The 19,641-nt window shown below is 44.8% G+C and overlaps 1 protein-coding gene across 3 annotated transcripts in view; it reads left to right on the top strand.

Moving 5' to 3' along the window:
- The window catches only part of IFT122 (intraflagellar transport 122), a 335,375-nt gene that overhangs the window by 165,010 nt on the left and 150,724 nt on the right, over window positions 1-19,641 (top strand). For all 3 annotated transcript variants that reach the window (XM_029601417.1, XM_029601416.1, XM_029601414.1), the window contains one exon: window positions 13,269-13,435. In XM_029601417.1, coding sequence (XP_029457277.1) covers window positions 13,269-13,435 — 167 coding nt within the window. The remainder of the gene's footprint in view (window positions 1-13,268; window positions 13,436-19,641) is intronic.

The following is a 19,641-nucleotide window of genomic DNA, read 5'->3' as shown; positions in this document are numbered from 1 at the left end:
CCCTAGCGCCTCCTTTTGCCCGTTTCTACCGCACCACCTAATTTAAATACAGAATTGCGCGCGCCAGGAGAGCGGGCTTTACTGAATCGCCCCAAGAGTTGGCAATGTCCCATGTGACTGGAGTAGACAATGTGCAGGCGGATTGTCTCAGCAGTCAACAATTGGATACAGGGGAATGGAATTTGTCCTCAGATGCCATGGATCTCATTCGGTCCAGGTAGGGAATACCTCGGTTGGACCTGATGGCTTCGCACCTCAATGTGAAGGCAGAGTGGTTTTTCAGGCGCAGGAGAGAGTTCGGATCTGAAGGAGTCAATGTCCTGGTCCTCTCATGGCCCACACAAATTCTGCTGTGTTTCCTCTGGGGCTTTCGTGGGTCGAGCATTGCAACGAAGAGTAGCACCTAGGAAGAGTGGTTCTTGTCACCCCGGAGTGGCCGGGGAAGGGCCCATCTGATTTGGTCATCTGCAAGGGCTTCTTTGTCAAGGGCCCATATTTTCAGATTGAGTGGATCGCTTTTGTCTCACGATTTGGCTTTTGAGAGGAGGCGATTGCGTCTGAAGGGCTATTTGGAAGCTGTGATTGCTATGTTGCTTCAGGGTAGGAGACCTTCCACCTCTGTGGCTTATGTCCAAGTATGGAAGGTGTTTGAATTGTGGTTTGAGGAGGAAAGTGTCAACCCTTTGCGGGTAGAAGTTCCTCATATCTTGGCCTTTTTGCAGAACAGTTTGACCAAGGGATTGCATTACAATTCATTTCATGAAGGGGGCAAAACATTTGAGGCCTCTGGTCTGCAGGTTGAGTCTGGCTTGGAACCTTAATTTAGTTCTGCGGGGGCTGTGTGCTCTTCCCTTTGAGCTTCTTTGAAGAATCTTCCGGTGGCAATTTGTTTGGCCAAATGGATTTCAGAGCTTCAGGTTTTGTCATATAGGGATCAGTTTCTGTAGATTATAAATGATGGAGTTTTGTTGGGTACGGTCCCTTTTTGCCAAAGGTTGTCTCTTCTTTTCACCTGAATCAGGTGATAGAGCTTCCCGCCTTTTGACATGTGTCGGTGGAGTCACCACATGTGAGGGAATTGCACTTATTAGATGTTCATTGGACTCTGTTGCATTATATTAAGATCACTAACAATTCTTGGCAATCGGATCATCTTTTTGTCTTGTTTAATGGGATAAAGAAGGGTGCAAAGGCCTCTAATGCTTCGGGGGCATGCTGGCTCAATGAGGCTATCTGCTTGGCCTATATCTGTAAAGGTAGGGCAATTCCAAGTGGACTGTATGTGCACTCTGCCAGGGCACAAGTGGCTTTTTGGGCAGAGTGTCAGTTACTGTCTGTGCAGGAAATTTGTCGTGCTGCAACGTGGTCTTCGCTTCATACTTTTACCAAGCATTACTGTTTGGATGTTCAGGTGCCGGAAGAGGCTTTATTTGGTGAAGGTGTGTTGCGAGCCGGTCTTTTGGGATTCCGCCCAAAGTAGGAGGGCTTGGATACATCCCACTTGTCTGAACTGATCTGGGGTATGTACAGGAAAGGAAAATTGGTTCTTACCTGCTAATTTCATTCCTGGAATACCACAGGATTAGTCCAGAGGCCCATCCCTGTTTTTAGTTTCGAAGACCTGGATTTCTGCATTGTAGATAGAGCAGAAGAGTTTAAGAGAGTTTTAGAGTTCCTTTGTTGGAGGTGAAGGCTCCAGTTTAGGAGTTCTAATTTTTGTTTGTCCTGCTCGTCTTGGAAGGGGAGTTAGTTGGCAGGGTTCATCTTGGCTTGGGTACAGATCAATACTGAAGGATTGCAGATGGCACTCTCAATTATGTAGCAGTGTCTGAAAAGTTTTGATCTGCCTCTATCTGCTGGTAGGGATGCAAAACCCACTTGTCTGGATTGATCTGTGGTATTCCAGGAACGAAAATTAGGTAAGAACCAATTTTCCTTTATTTAATTTAAAAAATCTAATTAACTGCTTTATCAGTTCTGAAAGAATTGTCCAAAGCAGTGTACAACCAAAATATGCACAGCTCACAAAAATAAACAAAACAATAACAAGTCATAAAACAAAAATTTTAAAACATACAAATAACATAAAATCCTTTCTACCACAGCTGATGCTAATCAGGTAAATCATTATTTCCTCTTCATTCAGGCAGGCCAGTCCATACAACTGGGTTATACACCCCAACCATCAGATGGAGACAGAGATTAACAAACTTGCTGCTGTCACTTACATATCCTCACTTATTGACATCAGCCCACTGGTATTCTGTCTCTGAAATAAATTAATACCCAAAATATTGCATGAAAAAATGAACTAAACGTAAAGGGAAAGATTCTGCTATGTCAAGGGGCTTATATCAAATATATTTGGGTTTGTATACAGCGACCGTCATATAGCGCCACTTGCTGGTTACGGCTTTTGATGAAGCCCTTTGAAGCGCTAGGAATTTCTAATCATAGGTCATGTATACAAAAGTTCATATATTCTCCATGGACGGACCAGGCATCCACAATGCAGCGATGCCTGGTTCGTCCGACACTGCAGTGTTTCGGAGTTACAGTACTCCTTCTTCGGGGAGCTTTAAAATTTGCTGTGCTTGGCCAGGTGAACAAAAAAAAAAAAAAGTGGCCTGACTGCGCGCTGCACCAATTGGAGCTCTGTCGGATAAGAGTGAGCAGAGCTTATCAGGGACAGTGATTTCAGCGCATTTGAGCAGGAGAAGCTCTGTCAGAGAGAGAGAAAGCACTGCCTGCATTTTTGCGGTGTTGCATGTAGAAATGCGTGGTGCAAGGGAGAAAAGATGGCGCCATGAAGTCTGTGCAATCCTCTGCAATTGTGCCATAAATGCCCCAGGGCCCAGGGGAGGACAGCACAAGGGAATTTACGCTAGCAGGAGAGTCTCAGTCCCAGACTATGGAACTGGTGGAAGAACCACCCCCCCTCCCCCCAGCAGGAGGGGGGAAAGCATCTGAGGCCTTCTTAGAGAGAGAAGAGCTAAATCTTCCTTCTCTTTCCCTGTTTCTCTGGATCCCATAGAAATGAGTTCCAGCATAGCCTTGCCTGCTGCTCTGGTGCTGGGGATGAATTTATCCACTCTTTCATGAATAGAGTATTTTAAATGTCTGCAAACCTTTTGTATAACACAGGAGGCCCTGTGCTTGGTTCGCATCTCTAATTCTACCCTGGATTCCCCGGCAGCCCAAAGTAAGAAATATTCTGCCCCTCCAGGTTCCCTCTCTTCATGGGATAAGAACATGATAGAATTAAATAGGGAGACTGGGAACAGGAGGAGGAGCAAGATCATGGAGGGTTAGAAGACTCTCTGGATGGATTTGTCCTTTAGGGCTGGCTCTGGGGAGAGAGATTTAGAGGAAGGAGAGATTCCTCCCAAAAAAGGAAGGCCACAGGTCTATTTTAAGTCTGTTTCATAGGGATGAATTTTTGGCCTTGATTTCCAAGTTGCTGCACATACTGCAGCTGAAGAAGGAGACAATGGACCCGGCTAAACTTCCTAAAGATCCTATAATGGTTAGTTTTGAGGAAAGTGCCTTGCTTTTTCCCTCGGCATGACGCTGTGCAGAAGTTAATTGATTTGGAATGGTGTTCTGAAGCTGACTTTAAAGGGACAGGTCCTTGGTAGCCATCTATCCCCTAGATCTCCAGGTGAAGGAGCAGTTTCATTTCCTGAGAGTAGATGCATTAGTGTGCTCAATTACTAAGAGAACCACCATTCCGGTGGAAGGTGGCACAGCCCTCAAGGATTCTCAGGTTAGGAGAATAGAAGCAATGCTGAAGCTAGCCTTTGAGGCTATGGTTATTAATCTTCAAGTCTCCATATGCTGGTATATTGTGGCACGGGCAGGTTAGAGTTTGTTTCAGGAGGTGCAGGAGCAATTGGGAGACAAAGTTCCTTCCCTTGAATCTGGAGCAGCCTTTGTGGCAGATGCAGGCTATGATTTGGCGCTCACTGAGGCTCGGGGTGTAACCTTTGTGGTGGTGGCTTGTCATCTGCTTTGATTACACAAGTGGTCAACAGATGCCATCTCAAAGTCCAGTTTGATGAAGCTACCTTTCAAGTGACAAATTAGAGAAGATGGCCACAGCCTGGAGAGATTCGAAGATTCCTCGACTTCTTGAGGATCAGGTCTTCTGCGCAATCCACCTCCTCTAGGGGAAGATTTCATGGCTTCAGAAAGTTTCGGCCAGGGAAAGCCCTGGGGGAGTCAGAGGTCTTGCTCCTTTGTTTAGTTTCAGTCCTTTTGCGCAAAGAAGCAAGGGAAGGACGGAACCTCAGGAGTCGGGGCTTCTAGATCCTTGCAATAAAGTTTTGGGGGTCCATCCTCCAGTACCAAAATAGGCAAATGTCTTTCTCTGTTCTATCAGAGGTAGAAACAAATTACTTCTGATTAGTGGGTTCTCGACATTATCAGACACAGTTATACCCTGAAGTTCATGCATCAGGTTTCAGACGCTTTTATGGTTTCTCCGTGTCACTCCGGTAAGAAGAGAGCTGCCGGGAGGGGGCAAGAAGTACGCTTGACAAGACGCAGAGGAAGGAGGCTCTCGTCGTCTTACACATAAAACAATTCTAAGTTGGAAAATAATATGCCTCATACTAAGAGGAAGGTGCACGTTAGGGGAGCTTTGTCTGGCTTACCCGAAACAGACCCCCTTCCAGCGACGAATTGAGGGCTTCTTCCCCGAAGGAGTACTTAGAACGCCGGAGGGGCTGGTCGCTGAGGGGGCTGTTTTGGAGCGAACACAGTCCCCTCTGACCCTGGATGTGACTCTGAGCCCCGGCGAGCCGACTAGACTGGCACATCCTGTACAGACAGAGGTGCCTCCGGTAACAACAGAGACCCAAAGCGAGTTTCAACGTGCGTTTGGAGAGACAGCCCGGCTCGTGACTGAGGTTGGGGAAGAAGGAGGCGGAACCCCACGAAGAGGAAGCACCCGCTCTGAACAGAGTTCTGGCTCTCATGGAGAAGAGAGTCAGACGCGACCTGTGAAAACAACTACGAGTATGGAGTTGCCGGGGATCTCTGGGGAGGTGAGGGAGGGTCAGTCAGACTCTGTGACTATGAATATTCAGCTTGGCCAACCTGAACAAATTTCTTTAGGTAATGTTTGGTCAGCACTGAAGGCCATTGAAGCCGCATTAAAAACATTAACTATGACAACCATGGAAGCCAAGAATCACATGGTGATTAATCATTCTTTGATTACTACATTTAACTCAAAGATAGAAAATCATGTAAAAAGAATAGTGCAAATGGAAAATATGCAACAGAATATTATTAAGTCAGATTTGGCTTTGGAAAAGAAAATGGAGAAATTTGAAAATACTATGAGAATATTAAATTTAAGGATCATAAATTTCCCAGTTATCAGAAGTATTGCACCTCTCGAGTTATTTAAAACATATATGACACAGGTATTGAAAATACCCGATACTCATTTACCTGTATGTACAAAGATTTACTATTTGCCTCAAAGAAAAGATCAAGGAGAAGAAGAGAGGAGGAATACTCTGGACATTTCTGAACTGTTGGAATTATCTATTGATTCTGAAATTCGAGAAAGGAAATCCATGTTAGTCTCTTTTGCCTTCATTACAGACTGCAATCATGTCTTAAAATTGCTTCTTAGAAACAGGCTGGCCAAATTTTACGGTGCACAAATTTGGATATATCCTGATGTAGTAAAATCTACACAAATTCGCAGAAAGGAATTTCTATCTATGAGGGAGAGGGTTCTAGGTTTGGGGGCCCGATATGTGCTAAAATATCCAAGCAAATGTTGTGTTAAGATACTTGGATAATAATTATGTGTTTTTTGAACCTGATCAGCTCAGGGATTTTTTGGCTGGCCAATCACATAGTACCCCCAGAGAGGAATCGACATGAATGAAGTAAAGTACCCCCATTTGTCGGATACTTGTAATCTATTTTCTTAATTCGCTCTTTTTTTTCCTTTGCCCCCCATATTTTTTATACTTAGGCACAATTATTCTGAAATGTTTATAATTTATGGTCAGACACAATATACAGAAATGTAATATATGTTGGAATAACTGTGCAGTGTTCTAATTTGAAAGATTACATGTAATAGTGTGAAAATTTGAAAATTAAAAATTAAAAAAAAAAAAAAAAGAGAGCTGCCATACAAGCCACACTGCAATGGCTACTCACATTAAAAGTGGTGGTTCCAGTTCCAAAAGATCAAGATCTAGTCTTTATTCTGTTTATATTGTGGTTCCCAAAAAGGATTGATCCTTCCGACCAATACTGGATCTGAAGCGAATCAACAAATTCTTGCAGGTCACGCATTTCAGAATGGAAACCTTGTGATCAGTGATCATGGCACTGCAGAGAGAACATAAGAACATGCCATATTGGGTCAGACCCAAGGGTCCATCAAGCCCAGCATCCTGTTTCCAACAATGGCCAATCCAGGCCATAAGAAACCTGGCAAGTACCCAAAAACTAAGTTATCACCCAAAAAGTACCCAAAAACTAAGTCCTCACCCAAAAACTAAGTCCTCACCTCTCTGGAACTTCACAATCCAATACTAGAAGAACAACAGTTTTTGCATTTTACAGTGCTCAGGTGTCATTACCAGTTTCAGGCATTGCCATTCAGTCTAGCCATGGCATCAAGGACTTTCTCACAGGTAGATGCTCAAGGAAGGCATCTTGATCCACCCGAATCTGGACAAAGGTAGCAGTTGTAGCACTATTCAAGGAAGGCATCTTGATCCACTCGTATCTGGACGATTTGTTGATTTGTGCAAAATCATTCCAGGATAGCCTTGTTGTGTCTCGAAGAGTAGTTCAGGTATTGCAAGAGCTGGGATGAGTAGTCAATCTGTCTAAGAGCAGTCTGCAACCCTCTCAGGATCTGGTGTGTCTGGGAGCTTGATTCAATACAGCTCAGGGCAAGGTCTTTCGGCCAGAGCCATGAATTCTGAAACTGTGGAGTCAAATAAGGGAGTTGAGAATAGCCCATTGACCTGCCTTGTGGTTTTACCGACAGATATTAGAATCCATGGTGGCAACCCTGGAGTTGGTTCTGTGGGCCAAGAAGTACATATGCCCTTTCCAGAAGGCCTTTCTTTCTCAGAGGAATCCCCAGTCCTGCAATTACTCGGTGAGATTGTCTCTTCCTGCGCAGATGAACCAGAAATTATGCTGGTGGCTGAAACAGGAACATATGGCCAGGGAATAGAGTTGGAGATTCCAGTTTGGATAGTGGTGTCCATGGATGCGAGTCTTAAGGGATGGGGAGCTCATTGCCAAGAGCTGGTGACAATTGCCTGGAGGCTCGTGCAATCCAGTTAGCACTTCTTCAGATTGCAGACCGATTGATCGAATGAGCCGCACGCGTGATATTGGACAATGCCACTGCAGTAGTGTACATAAATCATCAGGGAGGCACCCAGCGTCAACAAGTTTTTCTGTAAATGGAGATTCTCCTGCTGTGAGCAGAGCAGCATCTTTAGGCCCTGACAGCATCTCATATAGTAGGCATGGACAACGTTCAAGCGGATTATCTCAGTCGTCCCGATCTTGGCCTGGGAGAATGGGAGCTGAGAAGTGAAGCTTTTCAGATAATCCTTTCCCGGTGGTGTCAGCCAGTACTAGATTTGGTGAAAGCAATGCAAATGTGAAAGTCATTGGTTTTACAACTCCAGATGGGATCCTAGAGTGGCCGGACTTGATGTGTTGATGCAAGTTTGTCCACAGGACACAATGCTGTATGTCTTCCCTCCTTGGCTCATGGTCGGCAGAGTGCTTCAGAAAATAGCCAGACACCCAGGAGAGTTTCTGCTCGTGGCTACAGATTGGCCTCAGAGGCCTTGATATGTGGATCTTCGACTGGTAGTCAACCGTCCTCTTTGTTTGCTGGCGCACAGTGATTTGCTTTGCCAGGGGCCAGTTCTTCATGAAAATCGAGATCAATTTTGTCTTACAGTCTGGCCCTTGAAAGGTCTTGATTGCTAAAGAAAGGTTATTCCTTGGCTGTGGTGAGCATGTTGACGAGACCTTTAACATCGCTTATATCCGTGTCTAGAGGGTGTTTGAGGATTGTTGCTCTAACCAGAGTTGCCTACCAGTGCAGGTGTCAATAACTTTGATTCTGGAGTTTCTACAGGAAGGTTTGGTTAAGGAGTTGGCCCTGAATACTCTGAGGGATAGATTTTATAATTTTGTGCGCGCGCGTACGTTTGTTCGCGCACCAGGCGTGAACAAGAGTACGCGGGATTTCAATAGATATGCGCGTATCCATTAAAATCCGGGATCGGCGCGCGCAAGGCTGCCGATTTTGGGCAGCCTGCGTGCGCCGAGCCTGCCTGAACTTTCTTTCGCCCTCCCCTCCCCTCACCTTCCCCTCCCTTCCCCTACCTAACCCACCCCCCCGGCCCTATCTAACCCCCCCCCTACCTTTATTGCCGGATTTACGCCTGCTGGAGGCAGACGTAAATCTGTGCGCGCCAGCGGGCTGCTGGCGCGCCATCACTCGACCCGGGGGCTGTTCTGGAGGGTGCGGCCACGCCCCCGGAACGCCCCCAAGCCGAAACCATGCCCGCGGAGCCGCCCCCGAAACGCCGCGTCACCTGCGACACGCCCCCGAAACGCCGCGTCACGACCGCCATGCCCCCCAGCACGCCTCTCCATGCAAGCCCCAGGACTTACGCGCGCCGCCGAGCCTATGCAAAATAGGCTCGGTGTGCGCAGAGCGGGTTTGGGGGGTATCCTACGCGCGTACCCCTTTGAAAATCTACCCCTGAAAGTGCAGGTAGTGGCCCTTGCTTGCTATAGAGGATGTATTCAAAGGCGATCCATCTCTTTGTACCTAGACACTTCAAGTTTCTTGAGGGGCATTAAACATATTCGACCACCACTGCAGCTTCTGGTGCCTCTTTGAAATCTGAATATTTTTATCAGGTTCTCCCTTTCTTTCTCTTAAGTGGATTGTTTACATTAAAGACAGTGTTTCTAGTCGTGGTCTGTTTCATCTGTTGGATATCGGAATTACAGGCATTTTCTTTTAGGGAACCTTTGCTGATGATTACTCAGGATAGGGTGCAAATTCAAATGGTGCCATCCTTTCTGCAGAAGGTAGTTTCGGGATTTCACTTAAATCAGTTGATTCATTGCTTTCAATGGACAGGCGGATAGACAAGCAAAACTTTGAACATCTGCGCTCCTTAGATGTATGGAGCCATCTTTTGCATTATCTCAAGATTACAAATGAATTTGGTGATCGGATTATCTTTTTGTTTGTCATGGGGGCGTAAAGAAGGAAGAAGCAGCCTCTTGTGACTGCTGTGTAGGGGGCAGCCTGGACAGCTTCCTGCCTTAGGACGAAGTAGCTTTGGTACATCCTATTTATATGGACTGGCCTGCTGGTTGAAAAGGAAGATAAAATTACTACTTACCTGATAATTTCCTTTTCTCTAGTACAGTCAGGCCAGTCCATACTCTTGCCGTAGCTGCCTGGTCTTCATTAAACTTTCAGGTTAGGGATTTGAAGGCTTGATGTATGTCCTACAGTTGCCTTGGACCCGGTAAGTTTATACTTCTTTCTTTCTTTCTGTATTTTCCTAGAACAAGTGCTTGCTTGTTCTGTTGGAAGTTTAAAAAAAATTGAAGTTTGAATATTGTTCAGATGTCCACAATCAGCTTTTTCAGTAATATTGGGAGGCTGATGGTAGTATGGGAGTATATGAAGCTAACATCAATGAGTCTGTTAATCTCTGTCCCCACCTGCTGGTTGGTGTTCATAATCCAGTTGTAGGGACTGGCCTGCATGCCCTAGAGGAAAGGAAATTATTATATAAGTAGTAATTTCACTGTATGCTTTAAAATAACCTTGAAAATTGTCTCAGCATCTTTCAGGTGAATTTTCAAACGAGTTACGCATGTACATGTAACATATTATTGCAGTAATTTTCAAAAGCCATTTACCCATGTAAGTGCACTGTACACGGGCAAATCTTATGGACAATTAAATGGTATCTATTGTAGCAATTTTCAAAAGCCCATTTAAAAGGGCAGAGTGCATTTATGTGTGTAAAATCCTTTTGAAAATCAGACCCTCTAAGTGTACAAACTGAAATACTGGTTGAGCAGCACTGAAGGAGCTCTGTGATTGACCATAAAGACTTCCTGATTTCAGATATAGAACTGTTTATGCACACAGTCTGGATATAACCTTGATTCAGTCTTCTTGGAGCACTGAAGAAGAACTGCCAAGATCTTATTTTCCAAAGCTGTGACATTTTACAAAAAAAAGCAAAACAAAACATGTTTTCTTCATTTAAGTGGCAACAAAGAAAATCACCAGCATGGTCCCATTGTCTTATATTGCCCCTTTATAACATCATGCTCCTGGTCATCTATTAGCTTGTTTTGTGAAGCATCTATTAACATTGCATCAATTACATCTGTTGGTGGACAAGTACAAGGTGGTAATTCTGTAGCAGCCTGCAGAAATTACACCAGTTTCAAAGCAGACTTGCGAATGTAACTTTACTTTGAAAATTATTCTGGCAAAGCTGCTCACATAAGTTATATTTGCTAATTTGTGCAAGGAGGTTTTAAGAGAAAATTCACGTGTATACTATTCAAAATTGAAAAGTATGCACATATATTCAAAACCCCTCCCAGACTCTACTACCTGGAACACCTCTTCATTGTGAGAATAACTTTAAAAAAATTCTGTGCAGCCCCATATACACACACATATAGCCATGCAGAGATCTACTACAATATTTTATAACTTGCGCGTATCAGATGTACGCAAAATTTTAAAATATATATATGTCTGGTTACGCTTGAATATCTGCAATGCACAGAAACGCATACTTTTTCTACCGATTTTTAAATATACTTGCATATATTTTATGCCTGCAAAAAAAAGTTCTCATATAAAACCCTGATTTATACGTGGAAGTTGGCATATTTTATATAAGGATTGCCATACTGGATCAGATTGAGGGTCCATCAAGCCCAGTATCCTATTTCCAACAGTAGCCAATCCAGGTCACAAGAGCCTGGAAAGATTCCAAACAGTAGATAGATTCCATGCTGTTAACATCTAGGGGTAAGTAGTGGCTTTTCCCAAGTCTTAACTGGTTAATAACAGTTTATGGACTGCTCCTCCACAAACTTATCCAAACCTTTTTTAAACCCAGCTACGATAACTGCCTTTGCTGCATCCTCTAACAATGAATTCCAGAGCTTAATTGTACATTGAATAAAAAATAATTTTCTCCAATTTATTTTAAATGTGCTACTTACTAACTTCACGCACATGTAATTGAAATTACCAGTTGTGATACTTTCACCAGTTCACCCAGTCTTCTTCCAGATTATTGAAACCTTCCTAGTTCTTCACTCTGAGCTCTCACCTAACCACTCAGACCTCTCACCTAACCAATATCAGACAACAGATGAGTCTGATATCAATTGTGCAAGATAATTAGCAAGTGTAAAATTTTGCAACTTAAGTTGCCAAATGTACTCGCATAAGTATCTTATAAAATAGCAAATTACATGCATAACTCTTAGCCCTGCCCGGAAGTCCCCTAGATCTCCCCTTTTTTGTGCATCTAAATATGCACATGAAACTGAAAATACATGCGTATTTTTGATGTTTATAAAATAGCACGTGTATGAGTACAAGCTACTTTCATGAGTATATGCTAATTTTATTTATATAACCCCTTGGAAAATTCACTCTTTAGTGTATAAAATTGTATTCATACAGTGGGTAGGTGTGTAATTTTATGCACTCATCAGGCAGGTAATTTATCAAAGCCATTTCTGTGGGTAAAGCATTGTTTTAGCCACTGAAGTCCTTTTGAAAATTACCTTCCCTATGAGGATTTCTATTTTTAGGTTTAATCCATAAACACAGATAAAATATCTTTGATGCAAAAAAAAAAAAAAAAAATCTGTGTTTACAGGGTAATTTTCAAAGGGACTTCTGCAAGTAAAGTAATGCTTTACCCATAGAAATAGCCCTTTAGAAAATTCCATGACCTCTACATCTGTAAAATTACATGCAAACACACTGTATGCATGTACTCTTACATACATAGAAGAAAGGCTTTGCAGGGGGTAGAGTCTGGGCAGGGTTGGGACTTATGCACACAGTTTGTATTTTAAAAAATGTTCACATAAATTCTGTCAGCAAAACTGCATGTACTTAATAGGTGTAATTGTGTGCATGCAGTTTTGCTGGGATAATTTTAAAAACAAATTTTGAAGTTCAATTTGAAAATTGTTGTAATTTGGGCACATAACAGCCAACAAATTTATGCAGCCTGTTCTAAAACTACCCTTTTTTTGGATAAACATCAGGGAAGCATTACTGCCCTGGTACTCTCTAACCCCTCCCCTTGTCTGCTTTGGAGCCTCCATTCTGTTTTTGTGCCTTTTCCACACTGACAACTCCTCAGCTGCACAAGCTTTTAGCTGCTGATGGGCCTTCATTTTCCTCTTCCTCCTGCTGGCTCCACTGCACAGCTGTTCCCAACAGCAAGCATTGGAGTTGGGTGGTGGTGGTGGTGGTGAGAAGACAGAATGAGCAAGGGTGGAGAGTTTAAATCTGATAGGGATCGGGTGGGCAGAAAGATGCAGACAAGCTGGTAGGGAGGATTACTAATTATTAGTTGGAAAATAAACATCTAGGGGCTAATTTTCAAAGGATTTAGGCTCCTAACTTTTGGAGTTAGACACCTAAATTGGCCCTCTTGAAAATTTACTGATTTTTGGAACTGGGCACCTAATTTAGGAGGCTAATCTAGGCAAATAATTTTAAGCCCCTAAATTTATGTGAATTTCAGTTGAAAAATTAGGCTCCTAAGTTTGGCTGAAAATAGGCATCTAACTTAGGAGCCTAAATTTAAGTGCTCAACTTTTTCTTTTGAATATCAGCCTCTAAATGTACTATTTATAAACTTCTAAAATAAGAAGCCCTATGTGTAAGCCACATACAGTTTTCTGATATTTTTCAAATTCATTTATGTCTGCTCGTTTTCATTGGTTAGTTTGCTTTAAAATGTAGGAAAATGCACAATACAGCATGCTCAGTAGCCCTCTAAAGCTAATCTCAGGTGTTTGATTTAATCCAATAGAAAGGTCTCACCTACAACTTGTTTGTTCAGTTATTTCTGAATATCCCTGAAATAGCACCATGACCTAATTGCTGCTGCAGGAAGCACTTGTCCATCATGCTGGTATCTGTTCCACTTCCTCAGGATTTCCTCAAATCTGGAGACCCCAAAGACACAAAGATGCTAATCACCAAACAGGCGGATTGGGCCAAGAATATCAATGAACCCCGCACTGCAGCAGAGATGTATCTTTCTGCCGGCGAGCACATGAAGGCCATTGAGATCAGCGGGGACCACAGATGGGTGGATATGTAGGTTCTTTCCTCTGCTTGCCCTATGCTTACACAGGAAGCACTTAGCAAATCTTGCACACATAGCACAAATTTGACACTTTCAAACAGCATCATTACCTTCCATTCACTCACTTCTTATCTCAGTCAGCCAGAACACCAACTCCCTGTCTTGTTTCAGCTACTAAATGAGAAAACACTTTCACTAATTCATGCCCCATGAAAGGAAGAAAAGGGCTATATTTAGTTCTTGTTTATCTTCATGTTTCCTAAGAGTTATAACATGGAGCAAATAAACTATGAAAAAGTCCTAAGTGAAGCTATAAATAGATTATCTGAGATGCAATGCAGTTCCTGTCAAGCAGTGTGTCCCAGAGTAGTTCTGCACTGCAGATAACTTTTTGTGGCAGACTTCAGTCTTTTCATCTCATTCCAGTTCCTTTCTGATGCTGAATGTATATGTGTGCATTTCTCAGAGCACATCTTGTCACTTACATATTTCTCTCGCTGGTCATGGGATGAAGAGCAGTAAAATTGTTGCTGATGTTTTGTGGGTAAGGCATTCAATAATGTAGGAAGCTGGTCCTGAGAAGAGTGTGAAGATTCCCTGATCCTATAACCTCTCCTGTTGGATTTGTGAAATTGGTAGATGGTGATTTATTTTCTCATATTCTATTAAAAGGAAAGGAAAGTGAAGTTGCTTACCTATAACAGGTATTCTTCATGGACAGCATCTGGTGGCGCAGAGTCAGATAATTTTTCTCTCAAAGCTCAGAAAGTTCAACTTTGCTTTCTGAGCATGCATGAGCCTTCTTGCACTAGTTGTCACCATATGTGAATTTCCTCAGTCTTTTTCCAAGCTATGTAAACTTCCGAAGAAGGAAGGGGGGATTGTGTGACTGTTTGTTTTGTTGTCCACTGAGAACACCTGTAAAGTAAGCAACTTCGCTTTCTCTGCACGTACCCAGATCAGTCCAGACTCCTGGGTTTTGCCTCCCTGTCAGTAGATGGAAACAGAGAAAGTTTTGCTGTCACTTAACCTCATGAGCCACCTGCAGCTGCTCAGTATTTCTCTGTCTCCAGCAGATGGTGGATGGTGCAAACCTGCAGCTCTGCAGTGGAGTTAAGGGTTTATTTCTTTTGAGCCTTCCTCTCAGGGGGTATTTGGATCCTGATGGGTCCTTACCTGTCTGGTAGAGGTGGGCAAGTGTGTGTGTGTGGGGGGGGGGGGGTTAGTAAAACTTTTGTTGGATTGGTCCATGTGCCTGAGGGGTATAAATCTGGTGGTCCAGATTGATCCCCTTCATGAGGCCGCTTGGCGGCTGCAGGCTTGGGGATTGATTCCCCTTTGAAGCTGGGGTTGCCCTGTGTTTCTTTTTACAGGGTTGCTAGCTTCATAAAGTTTATATAAATAAAAAAAAAAAAAGGAGAGTTACTGAGTTGCAGGCCTTGTTGTGCCGTGATCTGCTTTTTAGGATTTCGGACTCAGGGGTGTCCTTGCGTATAGTACCTTCTTTTTTACCAAAGGTAATTTCAGCATTTCACATGAATCAGACAGTAGAGCTCCCAGCTTTTCCAGTGGTGAATGCTTCTGCTCCACATGCGAGGGAGCTTAAGTTGTTGGATGTACGCAAGGTGTTAAGATAACTGAAGGTTACTAATGATTTTCGAAGGATGGATCATCCTTTTGTCCTATGATGTGGTCCGAAAAGAGGTCTTCAGGCATCTAAGACTACCATTGCGTGGTGGCTTAAGGAGGCTATTGGGTCGGCCTACATTTCAAGGGGTCACCCAATTCCTGAGGAGTTGTGTGCTCATTCGACGCACTGTCAGGCTGCTTCATGGGTGGAGGCTCAGCTAGTTTCTCTGCAGGAAATATGCAGAGCAGTGTCTTCCAAGTCACTGCATACTTTTGCAAGGCACTATCATCTAGATGTGAGGGATACAGGTCCTTGATCCTTTGGCGAGTGTTTTGCGAGCGGGATTCCCCAGGTCCCACCCAGTGTAGGGAGCTTTGGTACATCCCAGGAGTCTGGACTGATCTGGGTATGTACGGGGAAAGGAAAATTGCTTCCCTGTACGTACCCGGATCAGTCCAGACAGTGGGTTGAGCCTTCTTTCCAGCAGGTGGAGACAGACTAAAACTGAAAGGATATCCTATATGAGGACATAGCCTATCCTGTAACCCTTCAGTATTTGTCTATCTCCAACAGGTGCAACAGCTCACCCTTCGGTCTCCTGATCTAGGCTAGTAAGCCTTCTTTTTCTTCCTTTCTTCTTGGATCAAGCAAGTACTTCTTCTTTAGGGATCTAGTTTGGTTTTCTTCCTGTAAAAAAAAAAGAAAATAAATAAATACTAGAAAGGGAGTTTAGCTTTTCTTTTGTGCAGGAGACGGTCCTGTCTCCTGGCTCTTGCCGGACTCAGGGGGGCTTCGCCCCTTGTGCGGCGCATAGCCTGAGTCCGTGAGTGCTTCCAGGTGTGGGGACTGAAGCTGGTGGTCCAGTTTTCGTCTCTCCCCCCCCCCCCCCCAAGCTGCCTAGGGAACTTAGAGCTCCATTGCTGTGCTCAGTCTGTGTTTGAAAAAAAAAAAGGATCACACTTTAAAAAGGAACAGCAATACAATTTATTGGCAAATTTTTTACTTGCCTGGAATTTGAACCGGCAGCCAAGACAGGCAGGAGTCAGCAGGTTTCTCTCCCCTGCTTCACTTCTGCCGGCGGGCTGTCAATCAAGGCTATTTTTACTTATTTTTCTTCAGCCGTGGCTCCTCTTCAGTGCGGATGCCGCGGCCAGCAGCCTGCCTTGCCTGTGAGCTCTGCTCAACCTGCTTGTCGGGTGAGGAAGGTCCCTCCCCAGCAGGGCAGGCAAATCCAGCCCGGGGATTGAATCCCCAGCGCATGGCCAGGCCGTTCCCGGGTCGGCAAAGCCCGGGAATGGCGGCCAATTTGGATTTTTCTGCAGCTCCCGTTTTGGAGCTGCCTGGGGCTGGGGAGCCGGATTGTTTTGCTGTACCCCCCTGATTTGAGCCCCGAGGCCTCCCAGGACGTGGTCCCTGGCCTCCCCTCCCCCCGGGAAATCCAGGGGCTCGTTTTTCTTCGGCTTTGTCCTCCTCCAGCACAAATCTTCCTTGGTTAGTTTGCAGGAAGAGGAGGAGGGGCCCCCCTGGCCCCCCCCCCCCCCCGAAAAAAAATTCCATGCCCCGCGCCATTACCTGCTGGCCCGGCCTCTGTGCCTTCGGGGGCGGTGCGGGTGGTCCCAGGGGTGGCCCCCATCCCTGACCCCCCGGTGGCCTCAGTCAGTCCGGATCCCGATCCCACTTCAGATCTAGCGAGCACCCTCCCACCCCTGGAATGGGACGATCCCAGGGTTCTCTGCATGCTGCAGCGGGAGGAGTTGGAGCCCCTCATCCCCTTTGTCCTCCAGGAATTGGGGCTGGAGGGGCCCCCTGCGGATACCCTTATGGCCTCCCTGCCTAAGAATATGGACCCGGTCCTGGCGGGACTCAGGGCTCCAGCAAGCATTTTCCCGTTTCATCCTATGCACAAGTTAAGAACATAAGAACATAAGAAAATGCCATACTGGGTCAGACCAAGGGTCCACCGAGCCCAGCATCCTGTTTCCAACAGTGGCCAATCCAGGCCATAAGAACCTGGCAAGTACCCAAAAACTAAGTCTATTCCATGTAAACATTGCTAATGGCAGTGGCTATTCTCTAAGTGAACTTAATAGCAGGTAATGGACTTCTCCTCCAAGAACTTATCCAATCCTTTTTTAAACACAGCTATACTAACTGCACGAACCACATTCTCTGGCAACAAATTCCAGAGTTTAATTGTGCGTTGAGTAAAAAAGAACTTTCTCCGATTAGTTTTAAATGTGCCCCATGCTAACTTCATGGAGTGTCCCCTAGTCTTTCTACTATCCGAAAGAGTAAATAACCGATTCACATCTACCTGTTCTAGACCTCTCATGATTTTAAACACCTCTATCATATCCCCCCTCAGTCGTCTCTTCTCCAAGCTGAAAAGTCCTAACCTCTTTAGTCTTTCCTCATAGGGGAGTTGTTCCATTCCCCTTATCATTTTGGTAGCCCTTCTCTGTACCTTCTCCATCGCAATTATATCTTTTTTGAGATGCGGCGACCAGAATTGTACACAGTATTCAAGGTGCGGTCTCACCATGGAGCGATACAGAGGCATTATGACATTTTCCGTTTTATTCATCATTCCTTTTCTAATAATTCCCAACATTCTGTTTGCTTTTTTGACTGCCGCAGCACACTGAACCGACGATTTCAATGTGTTATCCACTATGACACCTAGATCTCTTTCTTGGGTTGTAGCACCTAATATGGAACCCAACATCGTGTAATTAGAGCATGGGTTATTTTTCCCTATATGCATCACCTTGCACTTATCCACATTAAATTTCATCTGCCATTTGGATGCCCAATTTTCCAGTCTCACAAGGTCTTCCTGCAATTTATCACAATCTGCTTGTGATTTAACTACTCTGAACAATTTCGTGTCATCTGCAAATTTGATTATCTCACTCGTCGTATTTCTTTCCAGATCATTTATAAATATATTGAACAGTAAGGGTCCCAATACAGAGCCCTGAGGCACTCCACTGTCCACTCCCTTCCACTGAGAAAATTGCCCATTTAATCCTACTCTCTGTTTCCTGTCTTTTAGCCAGTTTGCAATCCACGAAAGGACATCGCCACCTATCCCATGACTTTTTACTTTTCCTAGAAGCCTCTCATGAGGAACTTTGTCAAACGCCTTCTGAAAATCCAAGTATACTATATCTACCGGTTCACCTTTATCCACATGTTTATTAACTCCTTCAAAAAAGTGAAGCAGATTTGTGAGGCAAGACTTGCCCTGGGTAAAGCCATGCTGACTTTGTTCCATTAAACCATGTCTTTCTATATGTTCTGTGATTTTGATGTTTAGAACACTTTCCACTATTTTTCCTGGCACTGAAGTCAGGCTAACCGGTCTGTTGCTGCTCTTGCGGGAATGGGAAGCCCCCGAAGCAGGACTCCGGGTGGGGCGGGCTATGGTTTAGCTCTACCCCCTCCCGGAGGAATGTTTAGATATGTTGAAGATTCCCACTGTGGACTCCTAGGTGTCTGCGGTCGTCAAGCACACCACTATCCGGTGGTGGGATCGACGGCTCTGAAGGACGGACAGGACCGCAAGCTTGAGGCCCATATGAAACGTATTTTTGAAGTCCTGTCGCTGGGGGTCCAGGTGACTATCTGCAACAGTCTCATGCTACAGGCAGGTCTCAGGTGGGTTCAACAATTACTCGGCACCCAGGACCTCCTGTCTGCAGAGGCGGAGCAGGCTGTACGTCTGGAAGCCGTTATAGCATATGGGGCTGCTGCACTCTACGACCTCCTGCGTGTCCAGGCGAAGGCGATGGCCTTGGCGGTATCCGCTTGTCAGCTCCTCTGGCTGCGCAATTGGTTGGCCGACCCATCCTCCAAGGCCCGGCTGGGCACGTTGCCTTTCATAGGTAAGTTGCTTTTTGGAGCGGACCTTGAGAAGCTTATTGACTCCTTGGGGGAAAAACAAGGTTCATAAGCTCCCGGAGGACCGGCCGAAGCACTCTTTTTCCTTTCCCCCTCTCGTCCTCGCCTCCGGGGACAGAGGAGGTTTCCGCCCCGCGGACGAGGTGGCTCCTCTAGGGGTTATGCTTCTCGGCCTCAGTCTTGGTGTCTGCCCTTTCGCGGGCGTCGTCCCTTTTGTGAAGGACTGTCCAAGCGTCCCTCCTCCAACACTGCTACACAATGAAGTTCAGTTGGCCCATCCCTCGGTTCCTTTTCTGGGCGGTCACTTCTCCCTGTCTTTCGAGGAATGGGTCAAGATCACGTCGGACCAGTGGGTCCTCAACATTGTCCGAGCGTTTATGCCGTTGACCTTGTTCGTGACCTACTGGATCTCTTCGTCTTTTCCCCAGGCGGTCATTTATTTATTTATTTTTATTTATTTTGGGTTTTTATATACCGGCATTCGAGATCGCAGTCACATCATGCTGGTTCACATAAAACAGGGGTGCATCGTAAACATAAACTAAAACAATGGTGCGGAAAAGGCAGTTACATATAACAGGGAGAGTAGAACTTGGCGGAGAAAGAAGAGAAAGGACAGGTTATTAATTCAAACATGTAAACGATAGTGGAGATGGTTAACCATGGTGTAGGTGGAGATAAGGA

This window comes from Rhinatrema bivittatum, chromosome 4 (genome assembly GCF_901001135.1).
Source record: "Rhinatrema bivittatum chromosome 4, aRhiBiv1.1, whole genome shotgun sequence".
Classification (NCBI taxonomy): domain Eukaryota; kingdom Metazoa; phylum Chordata; class Amphibia; order Gymnophiona; family Rhinatrematidae; genus Rhinatrema; species Rhinatrema bivittatum.
The sequence above is the reverse complement of the archived record's forward strand: the minus strand, read 5'-3'. Positions and strand labels throughout refer to the sequence as shown.